This window comes from Parasteatoda tepidariorum, chromosome 10 (genome assembly GCF_043381705.1).
Source record: "Parasteatoda tepidariorum isolate YZ-2023 chromosome 10, CAS_Ptep_4.0, whole genome shotgun sequence".
Classification (NCBI taxonomy): Eukaryota; Metazoa; Arthropoda; class Arachnida; order Araneae; family Theridiidae; genus Parasteatoda; species Parasteatoda tepidariorum.
The window spans coordinates 60,158,823-60,184,630 of NC_092213.1; the positions used below are offsets into that span (position 1 = coordinate 60,158,823).

At 27.7% G+C, this 25,808-nt stretch overlaps 1 protein-coding gene across 1 annotated transcript in view; it reads right to left on the minus strand.

Moving 5' to 3' along the window:
• The window catches only part of LOC107443077 (terribly reduced optic lobes), a 279,864-nt gene that overhangs the window by 80,805 nt on the left and 173,251 nt on the right, over positions 1-25,808 (minus strand). The window contains exons 13-33 of the mRNA XM_071186443.1: positions 24,928-25,044; positions 22,793-22,915; positions 21,430-21,540; positions 20,973-21,089; positions 18,144-18,251; positions 17,949-18,065; positions 15,891-16,013; positions 14,972-15,082; positions 14,761-14,880; positions 13,553-13,666; positions 12,004-12,114; positions 10,578-10,688; positions 9,527-9,634; positions 8,229-8,339; positions 7,299-7,415; positions 6,416-6,532; positions 5,345-5,461; positions 3,425-3,550; positions 3,218-3,334; positions 1,207-1,317; positions 617-724 (exon numbers count right to left, since the gene is read on the minus strand). Of these exons, the coding sequence (XP_071042544.1) occupies positions 617-724; positions 1,207-1,317; positions 3,218-3,334; positions 3,425-3,550; positions 5,345-5,461; positions 6,416-6,532; positions 7,299-7,415; positions 8,229-8,339; positions 9,527-9,634; positions 10,578-10,688; positions 12,004-12,114; positions 13,553-13,666; positions 14,761-14,880; positions 14,972-15,082; positions 15,891-16,013; positions 17,949-18,065; positions 18,144-18,251; positions 20,973-21,089; positions 21,430-21,540; positions 22,793-22,915; positions 24,928-25,044 (2,415 nt within the window). The remainder of the gene's footprint in view (positions 1-616; positions 725-1,206; positions 1,318-3,217; positions 3,335-3,424; positions 3,551-5,344; positions 5,462-6,415; positions 6,533-7,298; positions 7,416-8,228; positions 8,340-9,526; positions 9,635-10,577; positions 10,689-12,003; positions 12,115-13,552; positions 13,667-14,760; positions 14,881-14,971; positions 15,083-15,890; positions 16,014-17,948; positions 18,066-18,143; positions 18,252-20,972; positions 21,090-21,429; positions 21,541-22,792; positions 22,916-24,927; positions 25,045-25,808) is intronic.

Here is a 25,808-nt window from a genome sequence, read left to right on the forward strand (position 1 = left end):
AAAAAAAAAAAGAAAAAATATCTAGTTGCAGAATGCTTTTTTAGATGACTTTAAATAAGATACTAAGCTTCAGAAGAAAAAAAATTCCGATTTAGGCTACTTTACTTTCTATTATTTGTGTTCATAAAAGCTTGAAGTAATATCATTCAACTAAACCCTAATATCATTGTTTAAAAAACTGTAATAGTCCATTATTAAATAGTCAAAAGAAAAATGGTAAACTCTTTTTTTAAAACACTTGCAAATTAAAAATATAGAAAATTAAAATGTGTAATTTACTTTAAATTATCGAAACGTGGTTTCATTATTTTATGCATATTGAAAGAACATCAATTAAAGCTTTAAAATATTTTTTTCTCCAACTTTGTAGTTCTTTAAAATTGATACTTTCAGAACTAAAAAGATTTTGAAAAAAGAAGATTTGTTTTCAGGTTATCTCATATTTTCCCCCATACGTAAAATTTATATAGGTTTTAAAGGAAACTCATTATCTTTGCAATTATTAGTCCTGATTTGACTTCAGGCTTTTTAAACAATATTGCATTTCCAGTAAATCTGTAAGAAGTACAAAGTTTTCTGAATACAATAACACCAACGATAAATATTTATTGCTTACGACAGTCTCTTTCATCTGAACCATCATCACAATCTGGTATACCATCACAACGAGATCTGCTATCCAGACATTCGCCATTATTACATTGAAACTGAGTAGGTGTGCATCCTATTGAAAATAATTGATGAAATGAAAATGCGATTTTGAAATATCTATTATCTAAGAAACTTACTCAACTCTTTAAGCATGTTCTTAAAAAGACATCAGGAGTTTTAAAGATACATAACGTAATATAGTCAATTTTCATAGTAATACTTTATATAATATAATTAAATTATATGATATAAACTCAAAAATTAAGTTATAAAAATTCCTGCCTAAAAACTTTTTTTTTTAAATCTTCCATTTGAAAAATAAAAAAATTTTAACAAAATCTAAAATTAAATAAAGTTTAAATGAAAAGTATTTAAATTATAACTATTTTAATTAAAATATCTTCTAAATACGAAAACAGTAGCAACACTTTTTGCAGAGTCCATTTCACTATTGTAGAGTAAAAAATGTTCGTAATCAGACTATGCATATAGAGCTCCATAAAAAAATAATATAAAAAAAAAGACTTCATAAAAATATTAAAAATAAACGTATACCACAATCTTTTTCATCTGAACGGTCCGGACAGTCATTTCGACCATCACAACGAACTTGGGAGTCTACACAAGAGCCATCACCACACTGGAAGTCTGAGGGTTGACAGCGAGCTAGAGAAAAAATAAGAAAAGTTAAAGAAATGTCTTTTATCAGGGTATATTACACATATTTCTCATCCAGCTTTAGTTGAATACAATTTAGTTTATTATAAATTTAATTCCTTTCTCAATGTTACCAGGTCAGGCTGGTAAAAATACAATTACAATTAAAATAAAAATTATTACTTTTTTCAAATTTCATAAGGTAATGGTGTAAAGCAAAATGCTTAATAAAGACAAACAATGCTTAATTAAACAAAGTAAAATACTTTGTTGTAATACAAGAATATAACGAGCACAGTGGCTAAATTAATTGTATTTACAAAAGGATAATGATAATAAAATGAATAATTATAAGAAGCACCTAGATTATTCAAACACTTCTAATAAATCAAGGCAATTCTAAAGTGTTTTTTTCATATTCAAACACTTTTAGTTTTTTTCTTGTTTTCCTTAATTCAATATGATGTCATAATTATTTAACTATAAATGATACTTCCAAAATAAAAAAAAACACTCTTTATGACTATACAGAATTATTCATTATACGTGAGAAATAAATAAGCATTTTACCTGATCGAAAACTCTATTTGCTTCAGAAATTAACAAATATGAAATAACAGTCAACATGTTTCAAGCGCTTCAAAAATAGCCGCCCATTTTAAAGACTTGCCAAACGTGAATGTAAAGAAACACAAAAACTTAAAGTTGTCAATGAAAAATGAAGGTGAGGAACAAAATTAGAAAAACCACAGAAGCCGAGAGAGAAAAAAAGAAAAACAGAAAAAGAAAAATTGCAGTAGCAGAGAGACAAATCAGGGTAAAATGCAACTACATGCAATATGGTGATGAGGTTTGAAGTACTTGAAACAAGGCAACTGTTATTACATATTTGGTCAACACTCATTTTGTTATTTTAGTAATAGCTTCTTGAAACACTATTCGATGAGGGGGAAAGCATCAAACTAAACATATTAATCGACACATGGATGGTGTTTTTAACTCATACTCATTGGCGCTAATCTATGGTGCCAATAGATCTATAGTGCACTCTATAGTGCAGTCGGAAGTATAGTCACTAATGAGTTGCACTCATACTGCAACTCATTAGTGCCTATACTTCCGAGTTACTGATTCTAGCATTATTTAAAGCCATTTGGCTCACAACGTGATTATTGCGCTTTGAGACTATCATGAGTAGTATTTCATGTATACGTGTATTTACTACCTGATTTATTAATTATATTTAAAAAAAGAATTGCGTTAGGAATCAGCAGTTGAAGACTTGTTATTTCAATATGTAAGAATCGAAGAATGAAAAAAAAAAGAATCTTTATAAAACCCTTCTTACTTTGTCAACGATATACCAACTTTGAAATTAAAACCTAAATGATAATTAGCAAAATGAACTTAATCTCACAACAACACTGAAATATACAACTGTTCCTGAAATATCGCTTCCTAGAATAAGCTGTAGTAAGCAGCTGTATACTTTCTAAATGGAAGTATACTTCTTACTGATTTTATAACTAAATTTAATAGACATCAATGTAGTTTTTCATCACATGTTACAATAGAATGGATTTTATTCGATTCCCTTTTATATGTCATGCAAATGATCATCATCATAAGACACAACAGACCATGGTGGGCCTTGGTCTCCTCTAGAACATTTCTCCATGTTGTTCTCCTTGTTGACCTGTTTGCCAGTTTAGTGACCTGATTGTTTTAAAATATACATTAATGGAGTTAAAGTACAGACATTAAAGTTTTGAGCTCCCAGCTCTTTAAATAAATGGTTTGTATTTGAATATCTTACGAGTTGGGTGAGTTGCATCTGAGTGGAAAATAATGCAAACGATAGAACAACAAAATGTAAATGATAAAATAATAAAATTATCAAACCACACACCACAAGTAGTTTCATCTGAACCATCTTGACAATCATAGACTCTGTTGCACTTTAAACTTAAATCTATGCACTGCCCATTTGTGCAACGGAATTCTGTAGGTTGGCAAGCTTCAATAACTGTTTTACAGATAGAACAAAACAAAATAAAAATCAAACAATAAAAAATAATGGGTGTTTAAGGCAACATAAATTAAAAGGAGAGCGTACCACAATTAGATTCATCTGAACCATCTCTGCAGTCATATTTTCTATTACATTTCAATACACTATCTATGCACTGGCCATCGTTACAACGGAACTGAGAAGCCGAACATTGTTGCTGTGGTTCAGGTCCTAATAGTTATTAAATTTATGAAGCAAATAATAAAATTATCAGGCAAATAATGTCGACTTACAAATGAAATAAAAGACAATAAAAACAACATGCACTAAGCTACTGTAAAATAAGAAGTTTGCAAAACACCAAATCATCTAACTTCAAGCAACAATAAATAAAAAAAAATTTAAATCATAGATTGCTTTAAAAAAAGGAAAAAAAATCATTAAAATACCTGTTTAAGTAATTGTTTAAAATGCAGAAATTAAATTATTCAAAATGAATTTAAAATAATGTTTAGTTGACACATCGCTTTTTGTTTCTTGCTGAGTAAAACTGTGAAATTTGAATTAACATTAAACAAAATAAAATTATATTGAGTGTTGCAAAAGTTAGATACAAAACTCATGTAAATGAGAAGTCAATACTAACCCATATAAATGAGAGAGATATGTAACATTTATATAATTATGAGTTAGAAAATTTCTCCAACTTCTAAACAGTATTTTTTCTTTTCAACAAATTAAACATTTGACAGTATGCATGTCACTATCAATGCAGTTTTCATAGCACATAAAAAATTATAGTACAATGCTTTCAATCAATCATATAAATCTATTTTATTAATTAAAAGATAAATTCAGACAGTGAGGGTATTTTCTCTGGATTTATCATTTAGTTATTTAAAATGTAATAAAAAAACCTTGCCTGTAAAGGAAAGCAAAAGTAATAAGCAGGTTCTTAAATATTAAATCAAATCGGGAAAATATGAGAAACTTTAACTAACCCCATAATAAAAATATGGTAATAAATAAAATCCCATTTAAAGCTTAGCAGAAAAGCTTAGTCATAACTAACTCTTGTCAATTTAAAAAGCACTGTAGTTATGTAACATCCCAAAACGTTTTTCAGTCTATCTAAAAAAAAATTTTCAGTTTATAGCTATTAAGTCCTATTAGTTTCCTAAATAGCATCATAATTTTACAATATTTGTAACTACAGGCTTACACAAATTTTCTGTGATATCAAATTGCACACTTTCTGAACACATAGATCACTCAACTTGATAATGCAATTTAATAAAAATAAAAAAAAACTTCTGTAATTACAGCAGAAAAAGCACATTTGACTCCATGGAATGAAAGTTTTTAAGTTTTCTTCTGAAAATAATTGACTTTAGTTTATACTTTCTAAAAATTATAAAGTTTTATTTTAAAATTCACGCAATTTACAAACTATTAGAGAACAAGGATTTGTAAACTCACAAATCTGTTGAACTTACTTTATTCCAAAAAGTAAATTTAAAATTTTAAAAAAAAAAATTTTGCATTAAAATTTAGCTGTTAGTAATTTACTAAAATGGTGTGTTTCTTTTCTTATTTTAAAGAATTATACAGAATAAAAAGGTATTTTTTTGGATTCTGAAGAAAACTGCAGTACAAGGATATACAATATGCTCTGGAAGACTTAAAAAAATGTTATATAAAATATCCCACATCTCTTAAAGAAAATATGAATATAGATGGCTTAAACAATTTACACTAGTGACAGACCTAATCTAAAACCATTAATTGATGCAGGCAGAATACAGGTCCCACAAGCAATGAAGAGGCCTGGTTTATGACTTATTTTGTATTATTTTCTTCCAATAAAATATCAGAATTTAAGAGTGTTTTCTTGATTTAGACAAATTTGTAATGGGCTAATCAACAATTGAGTCATAATATATGACAACTGTTTTAAATTTATTAACACCTAAGAATTTATGCTTTTAAGTAAAAAAAAAATCTTTATTGAAAATGATGACATACCACAATCGAACTCATCCGTTCCATCTCTGCAATCGTAACGGCGATTGCATCTTAAATCACTTTTGATGCATTCCCCATCTTTACACTTAAATTCATCTGGTTGACAAGCCTTTGATTCTACATGTATTAATGAAAGTTCATGCATATGTTAGCAACTAAATGGTAAGCAGAAATAATAAAAAGATAAATTCCAATAAGGAAAAAAATTTAAAAATTTAAATTATTTAACAAAAAATAAATTTTAATAAAAATACCTACAAGCATTAGTAACTAAAAAGAAAATCTAAATAAAAGCAAAGGATGCCTAAAATTCAGGCTAATAATGTCGTAAAATAAGCCATATTTTTCAAAAGAAAAAATTAATATCGGGAATTCATACATTTTACACTAGTGACAGGCGTAGTCTAAAAACATTAATTGCTACAGGAAGAAGATAAGGCCCATAAGCGAAGAAGAGGCTCAATTTATGACTTAAATTATACTATTTTCTACCCATAAAATATCAGAAATCAGAATCACTCACTCCTGATACATTCCCCCCTTTTTACACTTAAATTAATTGAGGTGGCAAACTTTTGGTTCTACACATATTAATGAAAGTTGATGCAAAAGTTAGCAACTAAATGGTAAGCAGAAATAAATTCTAGTAAAGAAAAAAAATCAACAAATTTAAATTATCAAACAAAAAATAAATTTGAACTAAAGTATTTAAAAGCATCAGAAAAAGAAAATCTAAATAAAAGCAAAGGAAGCCTAAAATTCAGGTTAATAATGTAAAATAAGCCACATTTCTTAAAGAAAATATGAATATTGAGGGTTTACACAATTTACACAACCGGCAGACATAGTCTAAAAACATTAATTGCTGCAAGAAGAATATAGGTCCCACGAGCAATGAAGAGGCCCAATCTTGTATTATCAGAAATCAAAAGAGTTTTCTTGATTTAGACTAATTTGCAATAAGCTAGTCTACAACTAAGTCCTATTAGAAGACAATTGTTTCAATTTTAGTAACACCATTGAATGATTTTTAAGGAAAAATTTTTTTTTAAATTTGAAATGATGACATACCACAGTCAAACTCGTCCGTTCCATCTCTGCAATCGTAACGGCGATTGCATCTTAACTCACTCTTGATGCATTCCCCATCTTTACACTTAAATTCATCAAGTTGGCAAGATTTTGGTTCTACATGTATTAATGAAAGTTCATGCAAATGTTAGCAACTAAATGGTAAGCAGAAATAATAAAAAATAAATTCTAATAAAGAAAAAAAAATTAACAAATTTAAATTATCTAAAAAAAATAATTTAACCAAAATAATTACAAGCATTAGTAACTAAAAAGAAAATCTAATTCTTAAAACAAATGAAGCCTAAAATACAGGTTCTGGAGTAGAATTTAATTTCAATACAAGGATCTTATTTGGATCATAATTTACTTGATTATGTAAAACCAAATTTATATCTCATTACAAATTTAAAGCAGCAACCATGTTAACATTTTTAAGAAGATTATTTTTTAAGAGTTTTCCTACATAAGTTTAATGTTTGTATACTAGCTACATAAGTTTAATGTTGTTTGTAGTCATTTAATAAAAGCTTGAATAAAAATTTTAAAACAGTTCTACACATTCCCACGAAAAAAAATTTTTAAATTGATAAATCAACAATTTATTTAGTTGATAATTGATATTACAAATAAAGACTGTTAATAATTTGAAATAAACTATTTAAAAAGAGGTGTGATTGAGTTAAAAATTTATAAACATAAAGTACGCCAAAAACTTATACAGATTTGTCTTAAAGTCACAAAAATTATAAGTTTAAAAGAGATCTTTACTCAAACAGTTATTCCCACTTTAAACAAAAAATATATTTGATGCGAGAAACAAAATATTAATAAACAAAATGAAAAAATAAAAAAAAATAAAAAAAGCATAATGAGGTCATACCACAATTAAATTCATCAGATCCATCTCTACAATCATAATTACGATTGCATTTAAGTGAATCATCAATACATTCTCCATTGTTACACCTAAACTCTCCTGCATTGCATGTTTTGGGATCTGAATTGAAATAATAAGAATATTTCTAAAGATAAATATATAAAAAGCAATAACTCCACAGAAAAAAAGAAATATGGGACACAGATATTTCTATAAAACTTTTACAAAATGAAACTCTTAAAGTTTAAAAATAATAAAAAATAAATTAGCGTTTTTAATTCATAAAATTAAAGAAGTAAATAAAAATTGTAAAAAAGCTAGCATATTTTGAAAAGCACAATCTGTTTTGTAAATGCAAAGCAAATATTTGGCAATTTAAAAAAATGTAGCATTCGAATGCAAAAAGAATCATGTGTAATTAAGATACTTGTTTTGAAAGGTATATTGTTTGATATGTATGGAACAGTGATTTTTCTTTATTCAACTTTTGAAGCAGTGCATCTTAGTGTTTTTATTCTTAATTTAATATAATTATCGTCCATATTGAGATTACAAATAATTTTCATGAAGAGCCACCACACCACATTTAAGAGCCACCTGGTCTCCTACACTGCTGCAATAGTACATGGCTTTGGAAACTCTTTGGATGAGTGCATGGACTTGATTTCATGCTTCTGTTGGTCAAGTGGGCATAAGCAACAACAACAACAAATATAAAGAAAGAAAGAATTAAAAGAAAGACTTAAAAAATGAAATAATTAAAAAAAAGGAAGAATTAAAAAAAACATGTCAAGTCTTATTTTTAAAATTGGTCCAAGAGAGGTTGGTTGAGAAGAATACTACTGCTGAAGTTCTTGCAGAAGTATCACAAAGCATCATCACTTTCACAAAATTTAAATAAAGAAGTTAATGTTAGCGTGTTTATTAACATACCACAATTTTCCTCATCAGAATGGTCAAAACAATCTCTACGTCCGTCACAACGTTTTTTAATTTCAATGCACGTACCATCTCCGCATCTAAACATGTTTTCAGCACATTCATCTAAAATGAGTGTTTAAAATTTTTACGTTAGGTAATCAAAGCCCATTGTAGAAAAATAATCTACAAATTTAAAAGAAAATGTTATTTATTTTTGAATGAATAGAAAAATAAGCAACTTTGTCCTAATACTATAGTGATGACTTGCAGATTAAACTTAAAATCTGAATGAATACCATTTATGCAGTGCAATACTTTTACAAAATATATAGTGCCAAAGAAAAATTTTTATTACACTAAACAGTAATAATAAAAATACGGAGAAATGAGTTAAAACTCATGTTTAACATGCTTGCTACTAAACTCAGCCATCACAGTACAGTACTGATAAGAAATCAAAACATTTAAGTCCCATATTCCAGTATTAATTGCGAGCATTCTATGTCATTAAATACACATCTTTTATGTGGTTTACTCAATTTTTTAAAACCTTTTATCGCAAATTAAATTTTATTGGGCATCATATTAAAAAACAATCGGGTATTAAAAATTTGATCTTTGAACTATTTGATCCATTTTGCTCAAATTTTCTGATTTGCCATGCAAAATTACTTCTTCTACTACTGCTGGTTACTAGCCAATTCCACAGTCAGTCCATGTAAAATTATATTCTTCAAAATGGTGCAAAAAATTATATACCTTACAATTCAAATTGTTTTTGCCTATTATTAAATAAAATAATAAATCTTTACTAAAAATTATTTTCTGCAGGGAATTATTTTAGATAAACAGATTTTTTAATTGTGTGCAAAATTTTTTCAATCCATTTATAAAGGTTTTGAGATATTAAAAAACTGTGCAAAAATTAAAATAACATTAAGAGGACCTAACTTTGAACTGCTTCTTTGTCTTAAATATCGCAACCATATTTTTCGAGATTGTGGCCACCATCATATTTTGGGGGTCAGAAATCTTAATTCATCAAAAAACAAAATGTTTATTCAGAATGTGTATTTGTTTCTGATTTTGTAACTTAAAATATTGGCTGCACTAACTAGTAAGCATATTTGAGGTCATCCTCTCAAACTGCTAAAACTCCTAGCGTGTGAAGATTTGATCAGCAGATCAAAAATTATTCAGGGTGGTTCTTTTTTTGTGCACTGTACATTGCAAAATAATAAACATAGGAACTTCAATTTACTGATACATCAGATCATTATTTTAAAAATATTTCTGAAACAAATACTTACCACAGTTAGATTCATCTGACCTATCTCTGCAGTCAGGATATCCATCACACCGCCTTCTTTCATTTATGCAGGCACCATCACCACAGCGGAATTCATTTGACTGACATTCTACAAAACAAGGAATTTAAAAATGCACAATTTTGTTGTAATACTTACTAACTTCACATAATTTTAAATTTCAAAGTAATGATCAATTGCTACAAATGAAAACTTTAAATACAAGGCAAAAGAGAAATTATAAAAAGAGTATAATACTGACAGCCTGAAAAAAAAATTATCTATAGACAGGAAAACATTATCATGATATAAAATTTTTGATTATAATTTAAAAGCTTAAGAATGTTAGTATATAAAATTAATTTTTTTATAATATTCCTTTTAAATCATGTTCTGCATTACTTTTTCAAACCTAACTTAATAACCTAAAAAAAATGACATTATAGCCCTTCAAGCAGAAGAAACATGATTGGCATTAAAGTCAATTTTTTAATCGCCTATGAGATGAACAAAGTTTATGTACTTTTTTTTCACTATGCAGGATTTTGCAATGCAAACAGGTATTTAACCAGCATTTATTTGTGGCTCTCTAGTATAAATGCTCAGAAATAAATAAAATGAAGTTATATTTTGAACAGAAAGTAATTTCTTTATACTTACCATACTTGATTTAACTATTAATCAAATATTAACTTAACATAAAAAAAACTAAGAACTAAGTTCCAAAACAAATAGTGTTTTAAAGTATTTTCGAATTTTATTAATAAAAACACGTTAAATGAAAAGACAAATTTAAGATACAAAAGGAACTGAAATAAATTTCTAATCAACAAAAATATATATAAAATCAGAACTAATTTTTTCATATGTTTATAGATCATATTATGAACTATTTTTTTATTTATTTAACCATAATATATTTTACCAATACAGACACACATTTGAAACATTTAAATTATATGTATAAAAACAAGTAGCTATAATCTATATAAACTTCTAAATAGATTATTCATTTAGACATTAAAAGTAAAGTAAGATTATAACAAATATATACCACAGTTAGCTTCATCTATTCCTTCTGGGCAGTCATTCCTACCATCACATCGTTTGCTTACATCAACACAACTTCCATCTCGGCAAATAACATCACCTGGTTTGCAAACTCCTAAAAGGAATTTTATAAAAATGTTTTAAGTTCCTCACAATTCTAAAATCGGAAAATAAAAACAAACCTTTATCAAATTAATTTTTGCAGATCTGTGCAAGAGTCAATATCAAAATATACAGGCCAAATGTCATAGAGTTAACAAGTAGAGTACATGTATCCATATTCAGAGCGAACTTTGGATGGTTGGCAATTTTGGACCAAACTATATTACTCTGAGACTGATGACACTTATGAGCTCGCAAATAAACAAATAATTAAGTTGGCAAACTTAATATATGTTAAAGAAATAATTGAGTGTGCTGAAATGTTTTTAAGAGTCGCTGATTCTTCAAATTTTATTAAAGAAATAATAAAAGTTTGATTTCTTTGTAAAAAAAAATTTTTAAAAAAACAGCTACTTTTTAATTGACTGTAAGTTGAGCAATTCTATTCTCTACTTAAGCATATTTTTAAAAAAATTGTTTTCTCTAAGTAATATTTTAATACTTTGCATGTTTTTTCAACTTCTTTATGGATGATTTTCCATGTGTTGATGGTGTAAACTGTAGTTGGTAACAGACTTGATTCTTTCAATTTAACATGCCAAATTAAAAGCAATAAGTCCAAATTAGACAAAAAAAGATTATATTTTCAATTATGACTTACTTACTTCAGGTACAATTTATAGTTCAAATTTTTTATCACCTAATTAGAGAAAGTCTAGTATTATTAAGGAAGGGTAACTGTGTGTGTAGAATTCCAAAAAAAAAATTACTATTACATTAAATATATTTCAATACACTGGTCCGAAGACCAAACAACTGGTCAAAACTATGTGTCCTTTCTATTATGGCCAATAAAAAATGCACTTAGCGCCTTGACCATGCACTAGCTTGGAAAACAGGGTTAAGTGCTTGCTCATGATTGAGTTGTATATATCCTTTGAATTCAAACTCAAATGATTACAGAATAGAACATATAAATGGTGCACGGTGATTTAATACAGTCGTAAGGGTTTGAAAAATTACTAAGATTCTACTTTGACATCCTTACAAACGGTCACTCAATGTTTACAAATTCAAAGCAAAATCAAAAATAATTTGGATATAACTGGAAAAATTTAAATCTCACCAAACACTAACCACTGGTCTCAGAAGCTTCAGCAAATATTCCAAATAAGACATCAATATTTCATACATACTCAATATGTAATATTTAACGCACCTTTTAACTAGCAGCAAAGAAATTTTAGCACTGAGTCTTTAATCTCATAAATAAAAACTATTATAAAGCCCATTGCATAACGTATCTTAAAGCAAGGTGTATAGCTTACCACAATCTAATTCATCAGAGCTATCAGCACAATCTGGTCGTCCATCACATTTGCGTCGTTCATTGATGCACTGTCCATTTTTGCAACGGAATTGTCCAACTAGACACTCAACTGAAATTTGTTTAAAAAACTATAGATAAACTTGCGTTGTATTTTATCAATTTTTTAATGAAGCATAAAATAGCAAATTTCTGGGACTTTTTTCCCTTGATTTGGAAAATGGAGAATATCAAAGTAAAAAAAAGAACCTCAATCTAAATGTGTGATGGGGTGCTAATCAATCTAAAACAGTGATGGGGATTACTAAAATGCTCTATTGTTCAAGACGAAAGTGATTTTGTCAATATAACAAAATCCCATCATTATCTTGAAACACTCATTTAAATAATTTAATTATAAATAAATTTATTAATATATTTAATTTGCAAGCATTTAGAGAAGTATGTACATGATTTTTTGCAATAGAATATATAGAATTCAACAAACAAAAAATTATTTCCTTAAACTCAAGTGAAATTTTTAAATACTAGCCTAGGTTAGCTTTCTTACATATACTTCTTTGACTCGACTAAAACTTTTTTCAATGATAAAGCCTATTAATTTATTTTTAATATTAACTAAATTTACAGAGGAGTCAAGTTACTCATTTTATTTTCATCTCCAAGACAGCTAGCACCTTTTTCATGCTTTTTTTAATATTTTAATGCTATTACTATAGTAAGAAACTACCAAAATAATAAGTTTTAATAGTATTTCAGTATTATTTCATTCAACCTGTTTTCGGCTAATTCTTTTGAAAAAGTAATCTTATTACACGAGCATGCTAAAGATACTTTTTCTAGAGAATAATAGCATAAATGGTTGATTTTAGAAAAACCAATTATTTTTAAAATTAACCAATAGCTCTATAAGAAAAGATAATTTTAAATAAATAATATTGTTTTGTATTTCAAGTATATAGTTAAACATTGCAAGATAATAATTTTCCAATGAGGTGTCACGAGCTTGAATCTCAGGGATGGCTGCTCGATACAAATCTGTGCCTGGCTCGTATCGACCACAGTGCTGACATAAAATATACTCAGTGGTTGACAAATCATTTGTTCGAGTCCCCTTGCCATCAAGCTAACCCAGGGAGGTTTTCCTCTCCATGTAACGCAAAAGCGGGTTAGTTTGATCTTAAATTTCTCCCAATACTTGATCCAGGAGTTCCCTTGTTTTCTGGATTGGGTTCACAATTACACATCTACTTACATTGGTAATTGTTAACTACTCAGAATTGAGTCGGCTGTTTATCAACGGTTATAAAATAAAATATACTTATTAAAATTGTAATTACAAGAGATTATCAACTAAAAGGCTGTTAAAAGCTCCTCCATTGATTGCTGATGCATGTTGCTAGGAGCTGTGCTCCATGTTAATTTGTATATTGTAGTTTGTAATATCTAAGAAATATTTATTAAATTAAATTGTTTTCAATGATGTTAATTTAGTCTAGCCAATCTCAAGATAAATCACTTTAAGTTATTTTAATTGATAACTTTATTACCTGGGCAATCTGCTTCATCTTCTCCATTGGGGCAATGGCTTCGACCATCACATCTTTGTCTTGATTCAATACACTGACCATTGTTACAAACATATTCTCCAACACCACATCGACCTACAAAGAAAATATCAATTTAAATATGATTTTTTAGAAAACAAAACTTGCTACCTTGAATTTACTTTAAAATATCTAATTTAAAGCTTTTTTTACAGTATTTGCATAACATTTTATGATAACTAAGTTAGGCAACTCTACAGAAGCTAATAAATTTAAAAAAAAAAACTTAAAACTTGATCAGCTTGTAGAAATTAATCCAAAATATTTTGCTATCAAGACTATCATTTCTAAAAGAGATATTGATTTCCTTGCAACAATTTAAGTTAAAAGTTTTTATTAAAAATTTACCATATTATAAGAAGTTTTATTTAATACAAATAGGTCAGGGATAAACATTGAAAATTAAATACAAATTAATATCAATTCAGATACCATAAGGAGATACTAAATTATATTTAGTGAAGAAAAATAACAAAAATTGTTTATATCTATAGCTTTTATGGGGGAATGCTCAAAAATTATAACAAAGCAAGAATCATAGTTCAGAATCATAATGGAAAGTTAAACATAAGTCAGAATCTAATCATAAAATCAATTCAATTTAGGAAGTCGATTTTGATACATAAGAGGTAAATAAGCACATTGAAACATAAATCAAATTGGAAAAGAGCACAAGGTAGCTGAAACCAAATTTGTATTAAATAAAATAGAAATAAGACATATATTAAATCTTTACAATTAAAAAATGAAAATATAAATATAAAATGAAAATATAAGTATAAATGTGTATTTGCAGAACAGTACTTCATCAGGGGGAAAACACACATTTATATTTTCATTTTATATTTATGTTTTCATTTTTTAATTGTAAAGATTTTATTTGTCTCATTTCTATTTCATAAGTCAGAATTTAACACCTGAGCACTATGTAAGTGTTGTGCATTCTTATTATTTAATTCAAAGAATTGATTTAATAAATAATTAATCTTAATTCTTTTATTTTTGAAAATTTAAAAAAAAACATTTAAAAATTCATATTTAGAAAAATATAGAGATAAATAATTAGACTTTGATTATACCCAATAGAATTTGAATATTTGGTCTATTGCCTGTATCTATTTTTTAAGCAAAAAATAAATAACTATATTTACTGCAAATGCTTTCATCATCTCCATCTTGACAATGAACCACACCATCACATTTAATAGTTTGGTTAACACAGGTACCATCTCTACAGGTGAAATCAGTAAGACGGCAAGCCGGCTTAAAATCTACAGAAAATATTAAAAAATATTTCTCAACAAATATTTTTTTGGTAAAAATTTAAATTTGATTTAATTGAAATTTTAAAATAAAACTTACCACAGTTGTTTTCATCAGATCCATCTCGACAATCAAACTTGCCATCACAACGTAACTTATAATTTATACAAGCACCATCAGAGCATCTGTACATATTTTCTGGACAAGTTCCTGCATTCAGAATGAGCCAATGAAATGACACGGGTCATAAATACAATATGCCTTGCCACATCAATCATTATTAAACTAAATTGATCGAAATATTGTAGAAAACCTATTATCAATACCATTTTGCTTATTTGTATTTTCTGATTCCTTAGATTGTGCAACTTACAAATCGTCAATAAAATTTATTTTTGATAATGCTTCTTAAAATGAAAAGAAAAAATTATAAACTACTCAGAAATTAATATTTATAAGCTTAAATTTTAAAAAGTTTAATTATAAAAATGCAAAGTAATTAATATATGAATCATGCTGTAACTCAATCTTCCTTTCTTCACTTTTCATACTTTTAATGAGAAAGGAAAGACAAGACAAAGATAAGGAAAGTGAAACAAATTAAGAATTCTTTCTTTTTTTAATTGCATCTATAACAGAAAATGAGTCACAATTAACCATACATATAGGAAAAAGCAAACACTTATTTTTTAACCTCAAACTTGAAAGAATATTTCTCAAAAGATTTAAAGTACATCGACTGGGTACAGAATCTATTCCAAAACTGAACTAAACCATCAATGTTGTGTCTGACTGTATGATAATTTGGTCGACATTGAGAGTTCACCTTCTCTTAAATGCATGGTTGCTTCAATAACATTAAGCAACTTTTGGATCGGATAAGAAAATGAATATTTTGCAGTACATTTAATACATAATAGTTGTTTCACAGTGAAACAGTTAAAAGAGAAACATAATTGAGAAATAAGTTAAATTGTTCATGACAAGCAAACATGCAAACAAGGCATGCTTTTCTTACCACAACCAGATTCATCTTCTCCGCCAGGGCAGTCTACATTGCCATCGCACCTCTGTGCGATATTTAAGCACATGCCATCACTACAACGATATTGATCACGCCGGCACTGAGCTGTAGGTCTACCTAAAAGAAAATAAAAATGATCTCTATATACTGAAATTTTTAGCAACCACATAAATACATTGCTCAACTTGATAAATCAATTAATAAAACTACACCTAAGCATCTGTACAGCTAGCTTGAAAACTAACAAAAATAAAATAATTTAAAATAAAACCTGCTCATCTAAAATAGTAATACAGTAGAAGTGAAAACATTTGAATAATATTAACTAAAAAGAGTATTTGAAACCTTATACAAGAAAAAAAATTTCCAAGTTGTAATTAAGTAACTTTTAACCCTTTTCAGACAGGAGTTGCAATTGCGTGCTTATTGCTGAGTCCTGGAATCTCTTTTAAGAGGATGGAGGGATATTAATTGTTAATCTTAAATCCATGAAATTACCAAAATATGAGCATGTTCTTCAATGATGTACTGTAAAATAGATAAATGATATATACTACACATGTTTTTCATTCATATAATAAATTTAATTGAGGTTTTTTCAGTTTTATTACATTTTTAAACATTTTTTGTCAATCTTGTACATGTAATAAAAAAACTTGTGCATGGGAGACGTATTTTCATTTCGAACACAATTTCAAATCTGCAGATCTGTCTAAAATTATAGTTTTGAAAACATTCCAGAACACAGTCGCACACGACGACTGAGAGTGAAAGAGAAAGCACTCTGGTACGCCAATGTGTCAGCCGGGAAGTGAGAGCGTTTCATGCTGGCACTTATACGTGACAGTTGGCATGAAAGGAATGAGAAGTTCATCAGGGGTCTGTCCAGACATTTTGTGATAGGTCCGTTTTGTAAAATTGTGAAAAAATGACTCGTAATTTGTGGATATATATAACGTTATAAACGTTAAGTCAAATTCTTAATAACGTTAAGCCAAATTCTTTCAACCAGGGTCCTGCTTTTGTGAATTTGTGCAAATAGGGTCCTGTTATTGCAAAAAACTTTTTCAAGGAGTTCTTCTGTAAATAGATTAAAGATTATGCTCAACACTGTAAAATTTTAATTTAAAAAATTTACATTCTCAAAAATAGACAGCAATTGCTGCTACTAAATTAGAGATGCAACACACAAATATTTGGTATTTAGCCTATACTGCTGAATGCAGAATATTCATTTCGGACGAATAATGGAAGAAGTGTTTGCAGAAGACAAAGATTAGTTCGCTTACATCTGTCATCCTTTTTCCCCCACAACCCTGGGAAGGGTTTATTCGATTAACAAAACAATAATGAAGATAAACAAATTTGTGAAGGGTCTGTTAACAGACCCAAATTTCTTCTAAACAGACCCCTGTTAATGAAAAAGTTTCTCGTTAAATTCAAGTTGCTCTCATAACAACAGTTTGAATGTAGGTTTTTAAAAACACTAAACCAACCATTTGTTATTAATTCCCTTTTCCACCTATGATCCTGTTAAACTAATGCTCAAAATAAAATGGTTTAACTGTAATTATTGATGGCAATAGTCTAGCTGTAGTCATTGAAATAATTTTTAAGTAAATAGTCAAGTTAATAGTTATATTAATTTGTTAATAAAACCACAAACTTAATCAGATGACCAAAAAAAACTACATTTTATTTAAGAAAAATTCTTAAACAAAAACCTCTTAAATTGAGCATAAAAAGATTCGGTTATCCAAAAAAGAAAACGGAGCATAAAAAGATTTAGCTATCCAAAAAAGAAAATTGAGCCTCAAAAGATGTGGCAATCAAGCTAAAAGAAAACCACATTTTAATTGAAAAATGTCAAGCAAACACTTCCTAAATTGAGCATACAAAGATTTGGTTTATCTTACAATAAAAAATTTAATTTACTTATATACAAGCAATTTAACTATCATAAGCAGCCACCACGTGTCTATCCTTGTTGCTATTAGTTTTTGAATACATGATTCTTACTAAACCTTACAATAAATAGATTCAAAAACTCACGGCAATCAACTTCATCAGAACCGTCTGGGCAATCATATTTACGATCACACACTGTTGATAAAGCAATGCAAGCTTTGCCATCAGAACATCGAAACTGGTTGGCATCACACTCTCCAGCTACAATAAAATTGAATGACTTTTAGGACATGCAAAGCACACTTGGGCATAAGCGTAAAAACTATGAAAGAAACTTACGACAATCTTTCTCGTCTGAACTATCTTGGCAATCATTGTAACCATCACATCTTCTTCTCAGGTCAATACAGAAACGATTGGCACACATGAATTTGTCAGATGGACATGCTGAAATATTCAATAATTTTAAAGTCATTTTTGGATCTTGATTTGTTTGATTGATTTAAGTGTAATTCACAATAAAAACTAAAAAAAATTTTGTTACAATATGTTACATAAATATTCTCTTGATTAGAGAAAAAATAAAAATGAAACAAATCTCAGTATAATGTATTCCTTACACTTTCATTATTTCTATTCAGTTGTAATTAAAATGATTCATTGATGAAAATGGTGATTAAAACATTAAATGGCAATTAAACATTTACAGTTTAAAAAATATGACTTTACATACACAAATACCAACCTCTACAATTATTGAAAATCATTTTACAAAACTGTAGTACAATAAAAACAAAAGTAGTAAGAATTTTTTTTAAATACTAAGCTTAACTAAAAAGCATAACTGCCTAACTAGTAGATTGTACATACATATGTTTGAGGGGACAGAAGAAACTTTGATGAGTCCAAATTCACTCACCTTCATGGAACTAGCATCGAAAAAGAAGACAATGTTTCCTGGCTCGTACCCCCCAAACATCACTGGTACCAGAGCACCCGTCCAAGAGGTGCACTCAACATTCGGTGCAACCGCAAGGACCAGACGGCACTTACCAGCGGCCACCTTAAGTCTCTTTCTTTCGAGGGTAGTGTTAAAATCTAAAAAATTGCCTCAGGTGCCACAAAATGCAGGCTTCTCCCCAACATATCCTTGACTGTCCTGGACTGGACAAAAGGGACATTCTAATTAACCCACTTTTGGTGGCAGACAGACTTCCTCCAGGTCATGAATTTCATGGACATTGTTTAGCCCTGCTAATTTAGGGGATAAGGAAGAAGAAGACATATGTTTGAATAATAGATTTATTAGGTTAGGTAAAATTATTCTTTTCTTTTTTGTTGCTTTAAAAATCAAGATAGATATGAATGTTCAATAAAACATATATGTTGCTACAACTAAGAAACATTTCTTTCAATGACCATACAATTTGTCAGGTCAATAAAAACATAAATAAATCACATCAATAAAAAAAAACTAAACAAGAGAAATTTAAAAACCTAAAAAACTTTAGTTGGGCATCAATAATTATAGATTGCATCATCCCATCATAATCAAGCATCCAGCTTATTTACATATTTATGTGAATGAAAATGAACTGTATTAACTTACGTTTATGAGTTTTTCCTATTTGCAGCATATAAAAAAGAAACAAGCTATCATTTTGTTTCTACGCACAAATAACAAGACCTAAACTTTTATTGTTTTTCATTGCTACTTGAATATAAAATTAATAAAATAGTAATTCTTACCTGGTCTCCTTCTACCTTTGGCACAAGAAAAAGAAAGACTTATTGTTTATAAAATTTTTAAATGAATACATGCTATAACAAGTTGCAAATAGTACATATACATAAAGTTTCCTATTTTCAACTTTAAAGCTTTTAAATACTACTTGGTAGTAAAATAGAGTGCTAAATATTTAGTTATTAAAAATTCCTTACTTTGAATTTGACAGTCATACCTTTAAATTTCCATGATAGAAGTTTTAAAATGCTTACAATATAGTGGAAGACCAATAATTTGCAATTTTGGAAAATCTGAACTTATAATTTTAAAAATTATAAATGAATAGAATCTTTGATAAAATATTCCCAAAATAACTGAATAAAAAATTAATTGGGGAATAATACGGTAGAAAAACAGAATTTGGATTTTAATTAAAGCAAGGACCATGCAACATCTGATAAAAAAATGAATTCACATAATCTCCTACTGTACAAGAATTGTTCAATTTTAAAAAATCAAAAATTCCATTGTTTAAGTGGTAAACAAACATATAGTTGACATAATATATCAAAAATATCATTCAAATCTGGTAATCTTAACTCATATGAATATGAATCACAATAAAGCTTCATAAAAACTATGACACATGAATGTTAGTATTTTATTTCTTATATGAACAAGACTGGGGACATAACATCAGAAAATGATCAGCTAATAACATGATTTGTTTCCATCTTTAAAATGTTATCCTGTTGAAATGAAACTGTTTGAATGCATACATCTGTTTATCCTTGAAATCCTAATGCTTTGTTAGATAACAAAATTGGAAAATACAAATTTTTCTTTAACTATGCAGACAAAAATACCACGAAAGATCAATTACAATCAGCCTTTACATTCTTTTTTGTAATCTGAACATTCAATGGTCCCAATTTGTTTAGATTAGCAAGATTCCTATATTTTTTTACTAAAAGATAAGCTTAAATAATATTCGCAACGTAGCTATCAAAAAAGAATTTAAGTATTGGAAACTTGTTTTCATTTTAATTCTAACAGACAACCTTGATAGTTTACCATCTAAACCAATGGAATAACAACATACCATTTCCTTTGATAGCATTAGTTAACTTTGTTTCTGTATTTTTTTTTAAATATCAAAGTTATTACAATTTAATACAAAAAGTAAAACAACTATTGTTTTCCAGTCCTACTCAATTTTTAGATATTTAAAGAAAATAAAAAAAGTTCCTACAACTGATGCTTTACATAAAATGAAATTATATGCAAAATTATGTGCTGACAAATGTTATAGAACACTAGGCAAATTATAGAGCATTGCCTAATGGTTTTTTTCCTCATCATAAGAAAAAAAAATATTGTAGACTTAATGTTTGGTTACTTTTTAATTAAAATGAATTTTATTAAATTAAAAAAAAACCTACGGCAATTCCTTTCATCAGAACCATCTCTACATTCACGCACACCGTTACACTTCTGTGAAGCAGGTATACAAGTACCATCACTGCAACGAAATTTGTCAGCAGAACAACCAGGAATAGCTAAAAGAAGAAAACTTTAATTTATCACCTTATTAAAAACAATTTAATACATTATATTAGGTAGATTTTATAACATAGAAATTTTTATAATGTAAACAGAAATGAAGTAATATTTTTAAATAACTGTGAACTAAACTATTTTATTCATCCTTAACATCAAATTACACATCTTTATAAAGTTTAATACTTGACTCATTGATTTCTTTTTTAATCAGAAAATGTTTTATTGCAGTTTTGGGGGGAAAACTGAATGAATTATGAAAATTAAACCCATAAATAATTAAAGCTACGAATTCATCAAAGCTATTTAAAAAAATATCTTTTTTAAAATCTAACATACCACAGTCTCTCTCATCTGAGTTATCATCTGCACAGTCAACTCGTCCATCACACAATTTACTTCTATCAATACACTGACCAAAGTCACATTGCCATTGAGATGGACTGCAAGCTAGAAAATAGATTTTTAATTCATAACAATAACCTAAAAGATGAATTTTATACCAAAAATAAAATTGCAAAAATGCTTACATTAGAATATTTTTTAAGTAAAGTTTCGAAAATAAAATTATTAGCAAAAACTTTTATACCTAAACTAAATAAAAAAACTAATTGATTATGTTTAAAAGTGCAAGAGGCAACTCATTGTAAAACACTTAGTACTCTCCATACAGTTGAATAATACTTAAACATATGCCACAACAAACATGTTTCATTAAATAAATTTACCAATTTAGTCTAAGAAAATAATCAGATTTCTTTTCAAATTTAGTTCAATTTAAAAACAAACGAAAAGCAAGGCACTTTATCCTTCTCATTGACTCATTTCATGCCTTCACTAATGGAATCCAAATTGAACAGTGAAGTTAAATAGTTGAAATGTAAATTCATGTAAAGTACACTACATGAAACTATCTATTACTCATACCTTTTTATCACAAATATTTATGCGTAATAAAATTTAATTTCCTGATACTATATTATTTAGATTACAGCCACTTTTCCTATTTTGTTGTTTAGGAATTTGAAGTCAATAATAAAATTTTTATTTTGAGAAAAAAAATATATATATAGATAGATATATATATATATTTAGATACACATATATGTTTTGGTGTCAGATTTTATAGTTTTATTATTTGCACTAAGTAATTAACACACCTTAACCTTAGCTAAGCCCTTTAAATTACAAATATTTGAACTTAGATTATGAGAATCTGTTCATTGGTTCAAAAGTGACTGATTGTTTGACATAAGTTATGGTGAGCTGTAAAAATATTATTGTTTTAGAAATAGGACGTATTACAAGGAATTGAAAATCAATTTTTACCTAAGCAAAAAATTTGAAAAGTGAGGATAGTCAAATGTCAAAAGATTTGCATGCAACATTTATAAAAAAATACTAAACCAAATTTACTTAAATTGAAGCAAATTTATATTGCTAAGTTGGATTAATTTATAACAATCTAAGATAAAAAAATTAATTTCTAAGCAAAAAATTGACTGCAAGTTTAAAAATTAAAAATAATACTTATATAATGCAAGTAGTTACTCCAAATTAATAATGGCCAGCTGTTCCAAATTAATAGTGGCAAGTTATTCCAAATTAAATGTCGCAAATTGTTTTAATGTAGTTAGATATGAAAGCCTATTTCTATTCAATATTTATGAGTAAAAAAAATTTTATTTAAGAAAATACTTACGACATCCTTTTTCATCTGCACCTGATCTGTCAGGACAGTCTTGCCTTCCATCGCATCGAAGAGACATAGTAATACAGCTCCCATTGTCACAGCGAAACTGACCAGACGGACAGACAACTCCAGCTATGAAAAATCCAGAAATACACAATATTAGAATGCAAAAAACTTAGTTTTTAAAATGGCAACAGACACTGTATTCTGTATGATTAAAAATATAGTGATGCAAACACAAATATTTGTTTAAAACCACAATGCATAAATGGAAAAATACACTGGACCTAATAGAAACTATTTGCATGCATAAAAATACAAACTAATTAACAAATGAGTAGATATATTTATGAGTTAAAAATTATTAAAATTACCTATCAATTATAATAAACTCTAAAATCTGAGTAAATATTTATGCCTGAGTAAATATTTATGCCTGAGTATGCCTGAGTAAATTTCAGAACACATAAATAAGTTTTTATTTTTAATATAATGCCATAAAATATCTTTTAAGAACAAAAAAATTTATCTTTATAGTCAATTAATATTAAAATAACGAAATAGATGTCTAATCTTGAATTAATTTATCTTTTTACCTTGTGACTGCTATGTTAAATTGCACCATGATTTTTTTTGAAAAGTGTAAAGTAATTAAAATATACATCAGTTTAACTATTCAAAATAATAATTAAAACATAATTCTGAAAATATCTATCATTCAGTTATGCGAGAATTTAATTTTACTTAGGTAGAAAATATTTTTTCCAAAACTATTCAATTTATTTACTAATAGGATCATGCAATACTGAGTAAAACAAGACAACTAGGTATTGTTCTAGCTTAAAATACCATACAATATATTTTAATACAAGATTATCTTGTGATTTCATAACAAAATATTAGGAATGTTTATCAAATGAGTCAAACATAACATGCTAGAAATAGAAATTAAAAATTATTACAACTACACGTAAAAATATTACAGTGAAACCTCACGTTTCAGGCACTACTACAAAATAGACAAATTCAACAAAAAATAGAATTTTCTATACTAATGTTAAATCTGTTCTACAATATGGATCTGAGACATGACACTGCAATAAAAATAGCATGAAAACTTCAAGTATTTATTAAAAGTTTAAGAAGTATCTTGCGTATCGAGTGGTTCCATAAAATTTGTAATACAGAAATCCTGAGAAAAGCAAAATAGAAACTGATTGAACTGGAAATTAAAAAACTCAAATGGAAATAGATTGGTCATGTTCTATATAAATCTGAAAAATTTAAAGTAAAACAAGTATTTGATTTGAACCCTCTGGACAATAAAAAATAGGAAGACCCAAAAATACTTGGCTCAATACGAATGTAATCGACTTAAAAATAATAGAAAAGACAGAGAGAGAGGCAAAATATCTGGCTACAAATAGAGTGAGATGGAAAGCAGCAGTAGAAGCCCTATGCTCTAATTCGGAGTGAAGAGGAATATGTATGAACAAAATGAACACTTTTCCTTGAACATTTTTAAAATTTCTCATGAATTTTCTGCGAATTACCTATGTACATTCTCTGCAAAGCAGACATTCCACTAACTGGACGCAGACAATCATTTATGCTCGAAATGTTATTTTTTACTCTTCAAAACTGAACCCCACTTTTTCTGCCGTTGTTAAAACTAATTCTACATTCTGCCTTTCTCTGTCTTTACATCAAAAGTTATGGATATATATATATATATATATATAATTTCTCCAGCCATTCTTTTTGTATTGTAAATACTATAATTTTTACAGTTTAAATAAATGTAAATAGTTATTATAGATCATTTAATTATTTCTACATTATTACAATAATTTTAAAAATAATTTTTGGCATTAGACTTTGTTTTTAATGTACTCTTGTAAGGGAAGAATTAAATTTGTTTTAAGAGTGTCTGTTTAACCGAGGTTTCACTGTATATTACTTCATAGTTATTTTTCTTATTAAAACAAGATAAGAAATATGTAATTAAATATACTACATGTAAATAAGGGTGAGTAGGTGTGCACAGTGTTAGGTAGTAAGGAAACACCAACAGAGTATGCAGCAAACTTGAAACATGATGCAGGTGAACGTGCATTCATGGTGAATTTTAACACAATACTTACTGCAGTTTTGTTCATCAGAATAATCAGGACAGTCATAGCGTCCATCACAGCGTTGGTCGCTTTCAATACAAGTTTTATCATTGCAACGAAATTCATCAGGAGAACATTGCATATCCTCTAAAGCAAGTTTTGCAAAGAAATTAACAAAACATAAAAATAAAAACAAATAAATTTCTAAGTTGCAAAACAAAATTCTGAAGGAGTACATAAAATGATTTCTAAAATTTTAATTTAGTTGTTTATGCATCTACTAAGGTCAAGACTCAATCCCACTAGTACAGTGAATGACAACTGAAGGTTCAATTATCCTTGTTGAAATCAAATAGATTAGAATTCAAATATATTTTTAAGATAAAAAAATTTCAGATAAAGTTTTTGCATAAAACTGAAATGGTAAAATTTTTTTAATGTTCCTGAGGAATTATTGCTCTAGTTATAGCTGAATATATATATATGTTTACTTTTAAAAACAATTGTTATATAATTTTATTTTCCTGATTTGATAAAAAGATATTTTAAAACAAATAAGGGAATCTAAATTTATTCATGCGATCTTAACCTGCATGTATTTAACAACATATGATGAAGAAAATCTAAAGATGTAAAGTAATATTTTCAAACTTATTTCAATAATTTCCTTTACTTGTAACATGATGAACTGAATTTTTTTTCTTACTTATGAGAATTTATATTTATGTTCTATCTGGAAAGAAACCTTTCATATTTATATAACAAATGAAAAGTCAGAAAATTTTTGTTTTGTTTTTTAACTTTGATTTCTATTTTTATTACATATGATATGAAAAGTTATAGTTATCCAAAACTAATTAGAATTGTTATTTGAATCAGTTATCACTAAATAAAACCACATTACATTTGTT